The 14,038-nt window shown below is 44.7% G+C and overlaps 1 protein-coding gene across 1 annotated transcript; it reads right to left on the bottom strand.

Moving 5' to 3' along the window:
* Positions 1-746: 746 nt before the first annotated feature.
* Positions 747-1,340, bottom strand: LOC136357404 (uncharacterized; the record flags this gene model as incomplete). Its single annotated transcript, XM_066312652.1, has 1 exon — positions 747-1,340. A coding segment is annotated over exon 1 (594 nt), but the record flags the coding sequence as incomplete, so codon positions are not given.
* Positions 1,341-14,038: the final 12,698 nt, after the last annotated feature.

Below are 14,038 nucleotides of genomic sequence, written 5' to 3'. Positions count from 1 at the left end.
TCTTTGGATTCTAACAAGATAAGGTTGGCCAGAAATGGTACTCCTTGAATTTCTATTCTGACAGAGGGGCTACGTTGCAAAGAAAGTGCTTGATTACTTGGGGTACTAACCATCAAAGGACGTCTAAGATCTTCTACTTCCATCCCATGATTTCCCGCAAAACTCATAGATAAGAATGAATGTGTAGCACCAGAATCGAAAAGTACTGTTGCAGGAACTGAGTTAACAGGGAACGTACCCAAAATCACATCTGGAGCATCTTGAGCTTCTGCAGCTGTAACATGATTGACACGGGCCTTGGATGCTGGTACGGCAGAGTTGCTCTGGGCAGGGACAACCTTCACGCGTCGGGGCTTCGGACACTTGTCAGCATAATGTCCTGGGTCTCCACAGTTAAAACACACCACGGGCTTGCTGCCTTGCTCCCTCTTGGCAGGTTGTTGCTGTGCTGGAGCTGCAACAGGACGTGGAGCTTGATTGCGGATGTTGTTGCCAGCATTGTTGTTGAAGAACTGACGCTGCGGACGAACAACAGACGAGGAACCTCCCTGTGGCACAGACTGGGGTCGAAAAGTGAGACGTGGCCTTTGATTATTCCCCTGTTGTGCCTTAAAGTGAGCAATCCGGCGTTTCTTCTGCTCCATACGATTATACTTGTCCTCCTGACGAATAGCCTTATCCACTAATTTCTGGAAATCAGAATAATCTCCAGTCATGAGTGGGTAAGAAAGCTCATCATTAAGTCCTTCCAAAAACTTCTCCTGACGTTCTTCATCATTGCGCACATCTTCCGGAGCATAACGAGCAAGACGATTGAACTCGTGCAGATACTCCGTAACAGAGCGAGATCCCTGAGTAAGCGACCTGAACTCCTTCTTCTTGAGAGACACCACTCCCGATGGTATATGCGTCTTCCAGAAAGCAGCGGTGAATTCAAGCCAAGTGATAGGTTCAGCAGTAGTCCTATTCAAGCGGAAGTGATCCCACCATTCAGAAGCAGGACCATGCAACTGATGTGATGCAAATGAGACCTTCTCCTGATCAGTGCACTGAAGCAAATCCAACTTCTTCTCTATGGCATGCAGCCAATCACCGGCTTCAACAGGATTAGTGGTACTAGAGAAAATAGGCGGCCTCACACGAAGAAATTCTGCTAACTTATTCTGAGGAGGTGCATGGTTATTTCCTTGGTTCTGCTGGTTCTGAAGTTGTTGCATCATCATGTGCATTAGCTGAGTCTGTTGAGCAAGAACTTGAGCAAGGGTTGGATTCTCTCCATTGTTGTTGTTATTGGGGTTGTTGAGGTTGGGACCATTCCCGTTGCTGCGAGTATTCACCATCTGGCATGGACAGGATAAGAAAAGAAACCGGGGAAAACTACTTAGGACAGAGAATTACTTTAACTTTTATTGATCTTAACTGAGTTTTTCATTATTACAAACTGAAGACTCTCACACCACTTAACTCACCAACTTCCTAACACTCAAAAGCAAACAAACGCATGCACTTACATCCCACCACTGATGTAAATCACATGCAAGACCCACACACACACAAGCAAACTTAAAACAAGCAAACTAACACAACGATCTAAGACAACGACCTAACAAGTCACTCTAGTTCTTCCGAGCATCGGAGGTCGATTGAAGGCTCGTTCGGCTCGTCTTCATCATCTTTGGTAGCTACCCACTCAATCTTGGAATTGTTGCGCTTGGGTTCTTCTTCTTCATCACTACTTATGATGATGACTGGAGGATCTGCTTGAGCTGGGGCAACTTCTTTCTCCACCACGCGGACCTTTGGCGCCAATTGATAGCGAGGGACAAATAAAGCTCTCTTCCTTGCGGTAAGACGAATCCTGGCCTTCTGCGGCGGTGCTTCTCCCTTCAACGCGGCTAGTTCCTTCTCCAAACGATCCACCTTGTCTTCTAGCTTGCAAATCTTACCACGGTTCCAATCTTCACGATCTTGGGCTGCTAACACAGTCTCCGCACGACTTTCATCCATAGCCCATAGCATCTCAACCAAATGTCTTGTGGTAGCATCATTCTCAATTCCTTCAGTCTCAAGGTAACTACCACGGTCACTTCCCTACGGTTGACGAGGATGGTAACGATACTCAGTGTCGGCCAACTGATCACTGTAACGATCACGGAGCTCTCCTATGGCGATCCTTGCCACCTCCAGCTTCAAACATCACCGATGGGACCTCTTCACTATTGCTGTTCAAGGTGACTTTGACTCGGCACTTCTCTTCATGACGATCATGACGAATCTGGGCATAAAAAGGAGCAGTCCCAAATCCAATGACAAAGGACATAGTACGCAACTCCTGGACAAATCCTTCAACACCAAACAGGTACTCAGGCTTGAAGCGCGGCATCTAAAGACAAGTGAAAGGAGGGAGTTAAGGCATTTACCCAATTAATAGCACAAGTTTTTGGATTAATTTGAATAAAGTTTGGAAAGTCAAAGTAAAAGATAAACCAAACTTTGCGAGATAAGTTGAAACAGTTGGAAACAAGGTTACAAATTTTGTACTTTTGAATAACAGGTTTCAAAAGAAATAAAAGAAAGTTATAAAATCAACTTGTTAAATTTATTTTATTGCAGCAAGATTAAATGAAACAACATTGTAAAATTTTTGCTGAAAAAAAAATGAGCCATTAGTACAGTAATAGATGTACGGTACTAATAACACGGGAATAAATTTTTGAATGAGAACCATTAAAAGAGATTAGAAAGTGCATGTGCCATTAGTTTGGTTTAATTAAAAGAGAAAGAGAGGAGAACAGTTCTACTTTTCCAATATTTTTAGAAGGCTTCTATGGGTAACCACTTGGCATAACCTAGGGTCAAGGACGCTCTGATACCAACTTGTCACGCCCGGAATTTCTATCCAAAATTCCAAACGCTTACATGTGTGTAAACCCTCGTCCAGGAATCAGCCGAGGCACACAATAACAAATTGATAATAGAGTACAATTATTACTCTAATTATTAGTCGTATAAAATGTCATTACAGAGGTAGATAGTTCCTCTCAATCAATAAAGATCTAAGCAGCGGAAAAAGATAAACGGCGCAGACGGCTCCACTCCACAGGCAGCTTGACCAAGGCTACACCTAATCCTCCACACCATCAGCTTCACTGTAGAACTCTTCCTCTGATGAATGATTGCAAGGTGAGTATATGACATACTCAGCAAGCCACGCAGCAAATATGCAAGTGCACAGGATTACAAAGGATGGCATAATAGGGTTTCATTTGCAGAAGCAGCATTTAGCAAACATTTGAGAATTTAAAACAGTTAAATATTAATTAAGTAGTATTAATCCAACGCTATACAACATACCCTGTTGTATAGGCCCAACCATTCTGAACAACCATCCCGGCTGCACAGTTCTATCTCCAAACCAGGAATATACCATTCCAAACCAGGAGCTAATCAAATTATTACCAGTTTTAGCATCATTTACTATGGTGAGAAGGGTGAGACTAATCACGAAAGACATTGTTAGACCCGCCCATAACCGCGGGCACGGCTATTCGAATAGTTTTACTCTGATCAGAGGTGTACCACTGTACCCACAAGACACAACCCCACATCATGTTACCATGTGCCTCAATACCACCACGGTACCTCGGAAAGGAGTTGTGACAATACCCCTTATACAACACAATCCACTGCAGTACACCTTCCTGGATCATAATCACCCCCTTATAAACAAGGCATGGACTCCCCAGCGACCCCCGTGGGCTTATCTCCGCCACTTCTCAGTCTGGTGCCCCGCAATGAACCATGCTATACAAAAGATAAAGCCGTTGCCCATGCTGGCTTGTGGTTGGCACGGTTAATGTTTCACAACCGAAACTCGTGAACCGGTCCTTAATTGTCATGAGCACGACCATCAAAACCATGTGCTCACAACCCACCATTACCAGGTTTTAGTTGGCACATTAATTAATTAACTAATCACGATTGACCATCGTGAACTATCATTAAGCCATCATGAAATAACAGTGAATCATTAGTTATCCCGAAAGTGAGCTAATGTTTCTAAGCAGGGCTAAGCAAATGTATCTAAACATCTAGTTGAACCAATATAAATAAAGCCCAACTAGTCAAATTATAATAACCCAAGGTATCAAGGAATAAGGTAAACAAGAACAAAAAGGGCTATAACAAAGAATAGGTTAATTCCACCCAATGACATTCGAAAATAAATGCAATATTTGAATAGAAACAATAGCTTTAAATAGGATCAACATGCTCAAAGGGTTGTTTGGGATCTGTGTGACTTGCCTTGCTGGCCTTGGAATTCTTCAAACTCTTCTCCGGCGAAAACGGACTCTCCGGAAACGACGGAATCTAAGCAGAAAAGAACAAAAACACCAAAACAGCACATAAACAAGCATGAACAGTACATGTGGATATTTTTAATGTGTAGATCTCAATTTTAGAAAAATTTAGAGACTTGAACCAACTAAATTGGAGCTAAGATGAATTAGTTATGAATTTTTAAAGTTTAAATCGGATTAAAACACTTAAATCGGTTAAAATTGAATTATGACGCAATAATGAATTATTTTTGAAAAGAAAAAGGGGATTTATTGCGTCAGCGGCTAGGGTTTCGGTGGACCGGGCGCACGGGCGGCGGTTCATGCGAACGGACGGCCGAGATTGATCCAATCCAAATCGGACGGCCGAGATCGATCGGGTCCACGGCGGTTCACGGCGGACGACCCCGATGACGCCAGCAATGACATCACCGACGGCGGCGGCGGCTCGGCGGGCGGGGACGGCTCGGGCGGCGCACGCTCGCCGGCGAACGGCGGCGCGAGGACACAAACGGAGGACACCAGCACGTAGAGGACGACGCGGCGAACTCACCGGTGACCAAAACGGCGGCGGAAGATCAACGGACGGCGACGGCGACGAGGAAGAAGCGGCGGCAACCTTCGGGTCGACGGCGGCGATGACGCTCCGGCGGTCTTCAGCGACGGCGAAGGGGCGGACGAGGACGGCGACGCGACGGCGAACACGACGGTGACCTTCCCGAGCGACGGCGACGGCTGGAACAGCGGCGACACACGGCTGGAGCGGCGGCGGCGACAGCGAAGCTAGGGCGCACGGCGCTAGGACGATTCCGGCGACGAGAGGCGAAGGCGAGGGTGGCGGCGGGTAGCGGAGAGCACGGGGAAGCTTTTAAAGGGGCTCGGAGACGACGGCGGAGGCCCACGACGACGGCAACGGCGAAGGAAACCTCGGCTTGGAGAGAGGGAACCCGATCCGAATCAAACTCGATTCCACAAGCTTCCAAAACGATTTAGCCGATGATTCCAAAGAGGAAAAGGTAGAGGAGATCCCGAAGATTGTTTCCCCTCAACCAATTCGGCCGGAGAAGGAAAGGAACGGCCGGATTGGAAGGAAACAGCGGCGGCGGCTCGGCGGCGGCGCGCTAGGGTTTCGGCCCGAGGAGGACGACGGGCCTGACAGGTGGGACCCACCTGTCAGCGACCGAACGCGCGCGCGGCGCGGGCGGCTGCGGACTGGGCCGGCTGGGCCGAGGGAGAGAGAGAGAGGAGGCGGTTTTGGGCTGACTTTCGGTCCAAAGCCAAAGGAAGACTTTTTAAAACTTTTTCAATTTAAATTATTTCTTAAATGCAATTCCATTTATTAAAAATACTTCCTTAGCTCAAATAAATCCCAGAAAAATCTAGGAAGTATAGAATTAAGCAAAGTATTTAATGAAATTTTATCTGGTCACTTTTTATATTGGAATTTATTTATTAAAATTAGATTTTCTTTTCAAGCCTTTTTAAAATAAATTCTAGAAATTCCAATTAAACAATAATTTATATAATTTGAATTTTTAGGGTGTGACATTATTTTAATTGGAAAAAGTTTTTAAATCCTTCCCTAAGTCGTTGGGCCGAATCCGGCCCAACATCTTTCTCTCTCCGCGCGGCCGAACCGGCCCAATCGGCCCAGCTGCAGCCGAGCCGCCCTTCTATCTCTCTCTGTCAAAGTCTGTTTTGCCTCCCTCCTTCAATCGGGCCGAGGAAATGAAGCCCAGCCGGAAAAGTCTACTTTTTCTCCCTCTGCTACTGTTCATCTTCCAGCTCTGGACAGAGCCCGAGCTGCCACCTTGCGCCGTCTTCTCCTCTCAAATCCGCTCCAATCCGACCCCGTTTCTTCCGGATTTTTGAGGGGTTTTGATCCTCTCGTTCTCCTCTATCTTTTCCCCCAAGAATCGGAGCAAATCGTTGGGTATTTTGCCCGAATCAAACTCGTTTTCGAGTTTATCTCCAAAACCGAGTTTTTGATTTCTCGAAGCGATTCCTCTCGTTTGGAGTCCGATCTCTTCAATCCAAGCCTATATAAAGCACCCCCTAGTCCTCCTCTTTCGTTTGCCCCCTCTCCCGTGGTCTCTCGTGCCTCGTAGCTCGCCGTCGATGCCGCTTAGTCCGCCGCCGACGCCAGCCGAACTCCGGTTGCGCCGCCGCGCCGTCTCCGCCGTCACCGCCGCTTGCCGCCGCCGTCTTTAGGTGCGCCGTGGTGAGGGGAACCTCGGCCGCCCGTCCTTCTTCGCCGCCGGCCACCGGAGCTCCGCCGTCGCCGTCGACCGAGCCGCCGCCGCCTTCCTTCTCGTCGCCGGCCGTCGTCGTGCGTCGTTGGTCGTTGTGGTGAGTACCGTTGGGTTCGCCTCGTCGTCCTCTACGTGTGCATGTCCTCCAAATCCGCGGCCGACCACCCTAGCTCCGGCGAGGTCGCCAACCCGAGCCGGCCGGCCTGACGTCATCAGTTTTTCTTTTTCCCGTTTTTCTAATAGATTAAATCTTCGGAAAATCATAACTAAATAACCGTAGATCCGTTTCAAGTGGTTCAAGTTGCTAAATTTTTCTAAAATAAAGATCTACATATTAAAATTGTCCATAAATTGAATTAAATTTATTTAATTCTTTTTAAATGGGCTTTAATTAGATTTAATCTTGTAAAGTTCATAGTAAATTCATTTGAAGTCGGAATGAGGCCGTTCAAGTCTCATAATTCATCTAAAATTATGATTTACATGTTTGTTTACTTTTTATGTACTGTTTATTTGGTTTTTATTAGTCTTTTTCTTCGTTTTGCGTGTTAGCTTGTCGTTTCCGTCGTTGCGAAGGTTCGTGTGTGCATCGGAAGTGATCAAGAAGATTAATTGAAGACCGATTATTGCAAGGCAAGTCACACAGATCCTAAACACAATCCTTTGAGCATGTTGATCCTATATTTAAATTCTCTATTTATTTCAACTGTGCATTTAATTTTCGAATGTCACCGGGTGGTGTGAACCTATTCCTTTGTTATGGCCAATTTGCATTGAATGCCCTATTCCTTGATACCTTGGGTAATAAATTGATTAACTTGAACCTTATGTATTGGTTTGGTTCAGCTAAATGTTAGATATAATTGCTTAGCAAAGCTTAGAAACATTAGCTCACTAATGGGATGAATCATATATATTACATTATTATTTATGGTTATATTTAATGGTAGCTCACGATGGTTAATCGTGTTATGATAACTAATTGGTAACTAAAATATGATTAATGGTGGGTTGTGAGCACATGGTTTTGAAGGTCGTGCTCATGGCAATTAATGACCAGTTCGCGAGCTACTGTTGTGAAACATTTACCGTGCCAACCACAAGCCAGCGTGGGCAACGGCTTTATCTTTTGTATAGCGTGATTCATTATAGTGCGCCAGACTGAGAAGTGGCAAGAAGTCCACGGGGGTCGCTGGGGAGTCCATGCCTTGTTTATAAGGGGGTGATTATGATCCAGGAAAGGTGCGCTGTAATGGGTTATGTTGTGCAAGGGGTATTGTCACAACTCCTTTCCGAGATACTGTGGTGGTATTGAGGCACATGGTGACATGATGTGGGGTTGTGTCTTGTGGGTACAGTGGTACACCTCTGGCCAGAGTAAAACTATTCGAATAGCCGTGCCCACGGTTATGGGCGAGTTGAGCAATGTTTTTCGTGATTAGTCTCACACCTTTCACAATAATTATTGATGATTATATTTGGTAATAATTTGCTTAGCTCCTGGTTTGGAGATTAGATCTGTACAGCCGGGTATGGTTGTTCAGGATGGTTGGGCCTGTGCAGCATGGGTGTGCTGTTCAGTGTTGATTAAAATTGAGGAATAATTACTTTACTGTTTTACTTGTCTTAAATGTTTTGCTAAATGCTGCTTTTTTTGCAAATGAGCCTATATTATGCCATCCTTTGGTATCCTTGTGCACTTGCATATTTGCTGTGTGGCTTGTTGAGTATGTCATATGCTCATTCTTGCAATAATCATCAAACCTCAGTTGAAGATAAAGGATCCAGAAGGAGAAGACGTTTGGCTTATACCCCAGTTGAGCTGCCTGTGGGTGTGGAGCTGAAGCCATCGCTAGACCGTTAATTCCGCTGCTGTTTTTCTTTTCTTTTGTAAGTATGTAACGTTATTATTAAGATGGATTTGTATATTAAATTGTCAGTTTGTGTACCTCGGCTGATTTCTGGACGAGGATTTTATGCACAAATAAGTTCGGAAATTACTAGTGAATTTCCGGGCGTGACAGTCCGCCACCGCCGAGACGGTGTCCCCGGCGGCGGCTAAGGTGGCCGCCACGGCCCTCTCGACGGCTGCTCTGATGGCGCAGAGGAGGCAGCTGAGGTAGCCCGGCAGCTGGACCAGCATGAGCAGGAGCACGACGGCCATGGCGGCGCCCTTGAACACCACCGCGGACGAGAAGGTGATCACCGTGCTCAACCCTGTGATGAACAGCTTCGCCATGGCCATTGCCATCGATCGCCTCTTGTCTCTGTCGTTCTTTTGCCTGAACACGACGTGTTCTTGAGATTTCTTGATGAAAATTTGTCGAACACAAAATGTATGTTCTTGAGATTGAGCAGGGAGAAGAGATCAAAGAGGAAGAGATATGAATTTGTTTGGTCGATTGGATGTGCCATCGATTTGGTTGCCACTTTGAGTGGTAGAGCACGCATTAGACCGGTCGTTTGCGACGTTTGTTTATGACAATGTACTACCAGAGTTCAGTGTTATAGTGTTCCTCTCAAGCTGTCTTTGCAGTTTGTATCATCATTGAATGTTTGTTATATGTTCAGGTCAACTCCCCATCTCTCTGTGCCGGGAGGAGAGGAGGGAGCGACGCACGCGCACTCGCCGGTTGACCAGGGAGCTCGCCTAGCCGTCCGCCGCCCTTCTAGCGCGGCGTAGGCGGCGGGAGGACGACAAGCGCGGTGTAGAGGCGCTCGGCGATGCCGTCCTGGCGCGCGTGGAGGTCGGCGGCGGCGACACGGATGGTCCGGTGGTCGGCGGAGGTCCCGGCGCGCGCGTTGGTCGGCGGCGGCGACACGGATGGCGGCGTCGAAGGCGTCTTCCAGGGCGCCGCCGTGCTGCTCGCCTTCACGCGGACCGGCGGCGCTCCGGTCGGGGGGCGGCGCCGACCACGCCCACCGCAGCCGCCGGAGCTCGCCTGCTCCACCACCCACCCACGCCGTCCTCTGTCCGCGAAGAAGAGAGAGAGAGGAAAGGGAAGAAGAGAGAAGGGAGAGGGATGAAGAGAGGAGTGAGGCTGACATGTGGGGCCCACATGGCCCCACCATTTTAAAATTATTTCTTTTTGCAGCTGACATGTGGGGCCACACTTTTTATTATTTTGCTAAGATATAGTTGCCACGTAAGCGCCACATCAATGCCACGTGGGACGGAGACCTAGTCAAACAAGCCACGTATGCGCAACGTCAGCCAAAACCGCCTTCAAAACCGCCGAGGGACCACATTTGCCGGGTTTTCGTAAGTTGGGGGACGGGTAATATCCGGTTTTGGGGTCATGGGACGAAAATCGGACTGGGCGACAAATAGAGGGACCCAAAGTGAACTTATTCCGGAAGAAAAAAGAGAGGGAGGAGGGAAGGACTTCGGCCGCGGGCCGAGGGAGAGAGAGGGAGGCTTTGGGCTGGACTTGGCCCAAAGGGAGGAGAGGGTTTATTTTTAGTTTTTCTTTTTAATAAACTTTGTTATTTGTTGTTGTTGCTTAATAATTATTTTCGGTGTTCTGAAAATTCAAGTAAAATTTGAGGGCTCCTTTTGGACCAAGGAGAATTTAACAAAAATTCTCTGGGCCACATTCGAATTTTTCTTGTACGTATTTTAATGTTTGCCAATTTCTTTTCGAATTTTAATTAATTCTATTATTCCTTTTAGAGAATGATTTTTAATTTGGGATGAATTTATCAGGACGTGACATAATTCCCAGCAATGGCGCAGAAATACTTCTGGTATATTATGGTTACAGAGTTCATCCACAAGCGCACGGATATACCATTATAGCATTTCACCCGAGAGTATTCCAAGGGTATCGTATTTATTTTATCCCGTGGAAAGATCATGTAGAGAGAACTCAGCTAATAATTTATATATTACTTGTGATAATCATATTCTAAGCAGGGGTTATGATAATCCAAGGGTAGAGTGACACACAAGCATTTCTACTCATCCTCATAATAAATAATCTAAGCTAGGTGGAAAGAAAAGAGAAAGAGAATCTATTCCTATACTTCTAATACACATAGTATACATACATTCTAGTTAACTGATATACTAGCTAATACCCTCTATCCGATGCCCTCCTCATACTTCGAGAAGCCACCCCTGACTGCCGAGTTACTTACGACAGCCCGTCATGACCATCCAACCGGGGCTAAATACGGAGGAATACCCTCCCAGGAAATTAACTTAGGATTATATATAGGCACGGAGGAATACCCGTACTGAGCTGTCACCATCAGCGGCCCACCTCTCATCCGCAATATATAACCACAAATAATGATATCCCATAATCTAGACATCACGCCTAAATTACCAGATACTACTCTAATATCATCGTCATGACATAGAGTAATTGCATAAGCAAACATTTACCCGCACCAAAGCATCTCCCAGATAAGCTAGCCATATATTCAGTATAACAAGAACATAATGTAAAGTTGGTACTCATATACTCGGAAAATATTTCAATACCAGAAATGCAATCCTGGACGTCCACGCCAAAACCTGGATCCAACGGCGCCAGGATTGGTTCGGCCGAACCTGAGGCTGGCCCAATCCAACCCAATTTCGGCTGGTGGCCTCCTCTATTGCTCCACTCCGTAGACTTGTGAATTTTGGCCCAATTCATCGTGTCAATTCTAAGTTCTTGGCCCATTCATACATAAGTCTGGTCCTCGACATCATCTAATTGATTTATCGTTGGTGTTGATGTCGATTCTCCTCCACTTTATGTTCATTCTCTACAAAAGGTTAGTAGACCTAATACTAGTGGAATATTATTATTCTAACATATTTATGTATTGCAAGCATCACTAGTTCTCTCCTGTTTTAGTAATACTGACAGTCGAAACTGATCGATAACGACCGCCAATAGTGATATGATGACTAGACTAGCTTGTGTGCATGTTAGTTTTTATACGAGCTTTTGATATTGTCTTTAAGTGAGATGATGCATGACACTAACTCTTTTACTTGAATTAAGAAAATATGCAATATTGATGCTAGCATATGGTTTGATTTATAAATGCTTTATATATATGCTTATTGAATTATTATTCCTCAAATAGCTTTGTAATTGCTCATTGTGCAAGAGAATGAAAAATATCTATGAAAGAAATGAATACCGAATCCTTTGAAACAGTCTTGACGATAAGGACGTATTCGATGTGAGCAAAAATAATGGGTGCCGAATCCATGGAAACAGTCTTGACGACAAGAATGTACCCGGATTAATTGAAAAAAAAAAGCAAAAAGGCTCAAATAAAAGCGAAAAAGAAATTCTCTTGATTGTTTTGTGCTAAAGCTATTTTGAGAAAGAGTGATAAATGCAATAGGTATATATGTATAGTGTTTGTTTTTCAACATATGTGCTTGTTAACATATTACATTATAAATCATTTGAAGTCATGAATCTTTAGTGTTGATTTGATATTTTTGACAATATCTTTGGTTCATGTTTACACTTCTATGCATGCTTGTTAACTAGATTGTCATGCTATCTACCTTGTTGTTGCAAAACATGTTCTTGAATTACTTTTGGTATAGCAAAGCTCTCCGAGGAAAAAAATTTTGATGAACTCATTGTCAAAAGGGGGAGAACAAGGTAACAAATTGTGCATTATTGTCATAAGTAGAAGGAATCTCTTTCTTTTCGAAAGTGAGAGATTTTTCTTTGAAATTTTTTGGCGTTGAAGATGCTTTTTGGATTTGGTTCACAAAACACCACAAACCATTTGTTGTTTGCCAATGATTTTCATCAAGGAGGAGATTGTAGAATCAAGGAGTTGATTTAGATTTTGTGATGAAAATATTGGTGGTTTGCTAATGTTAATTTAGAGATTTTATGAGATGGTTGATTTTGTGAAGTGTGCAGTTTCGGTTGACCATGGCGGTCAAACCGGCTGAGTGCCGCCGGTCAGACTGTAGGTGTTGCAGCGGTCTGACTGGCAGGCCCGACGGTCTGACCAGCAGGATCCTAATCGATGTCAGTTTCGGCTTATTTTGTTGGATTTGGATATTTCCTTCGGGGATTTGGTTTCTAGATGGTTTCTATGCGTATGGATACTGTTGTTATACTAATGTGAGTCAAGTTGGGAGGAACTTGGTCTCGGAATATGGTTTCTTGGTTGTTGCATGTGCAGGTGTTGCTTGAGTCCTCGGGAGAGGATTGCCAGTGATAGATCGGAGTTAACTTGGGAGAAGTTGATGTCGAGGGATCAAGAGATCATGCGGGATACTAAAGGCTAGAGTACAATGCGTGTGGTGATGAATAAATCCATATGGTATCCAAGAGGGATTGTGTACATATTGAAAGAGGAGTCGAATTTGGAAGGAAGTCTGAATTTGGGAAGTTTGATTGAGATAAGGAAAGAGATGAGTTGTTTACTTGCAAGAGAGGGTTTTCTACGTGGGTTAGGAGTCCTAAGTTGTGTTAGATTCGTGGGCTTTGCATAGCCTACCTCATGTATAAATAGAGAGGGAGGGTGAGGCCTCCCGATATCGATTTTGGAGAGACTAGAGTTGAGAGAAAGTTAGGGTTTCGAGTTTAGTTCGAGATTTTAGTGAGGAGTGCTGTTGGTGCAGTTTGTAAACACTAGTTGATGCAATAAAGTTGAAAAGTTTCAATCTACATCTTCGAGTTTGTCATCTACCGGTGTTTCTAGATCCCGACGGTCTAACCGCAGGTGTGCGCGCGGTCTGACCGCAGGTGTTCGGACAGTCTGACCGGCGAGGCTTCGGCGGTCTGACCGGCGGCAGAGGGTAGTTCGACCGGCGGCGATAGGGCTTCATCATCGACTTCATTTGAGGGTAATCTTTAATTACGCAAAAGATTTTTGGGTTTTTGGTTTTCCCTACCATTCACCCCCTCTTGTAGGTTTGTTTGATCTCGTGCAATCCTACACTTTGAACTACTAAGACCCTGTTTGCAATATCAGTACTATGCAAAATCCATCAATCAAGTGTCTTCGGAATGCTCATAGTTAAGAACATTCATAACGAGAGAGAAGCAATAAATCGGTGTAACAAACAACGTAAACATCCGAATGGGTAGTTGTATGCATATACTTTTCCATAATTCTTGATGTTTTAGATATTGATATGGTTTTCAAAATATATTTTTACTACATTTTTCTATTAGAATATATGTAATAAAGAAATATTTTTTTACTTCTACTATAGGTTTTTAAGACAAATCTATATATGCAATTATAGTGTCTTTAAGGCACAAGTACTATAATGCTTGTTGCCTTGAAAAATGCCACATAGGATAAGATAATGAGGTGGAAGAAATAAATGAGGAAAGAGAAGGTGAGCTACCCCTCATGCAAGGGGTAACCTTCACAGACTCCAAGAAAAAAAGTGATGAATGAAAGAGAGGATTGGACAAGCAAATAAAATAAAATCATTTGGATTAGTATGCTAGAGGT

This window comes from Oryza sativa, chromosome 7, assembly GCF_034140825.1.
Source record: "Oryza sativa Japonica Group chromosome 7, ASM3414082v1".
NCBI classification, from domain to species: Eukaryota; Viridiplantae; Streptophyta; class Magnoliopsida; order Poales; family Poaceae; genus Oryza; species Oryza sativa.
The sequence above is the reverse complement of the archived record's forward strand: the minus strand, read 5'-3'. Positions and strand labels throughout refer to the sequence as shown.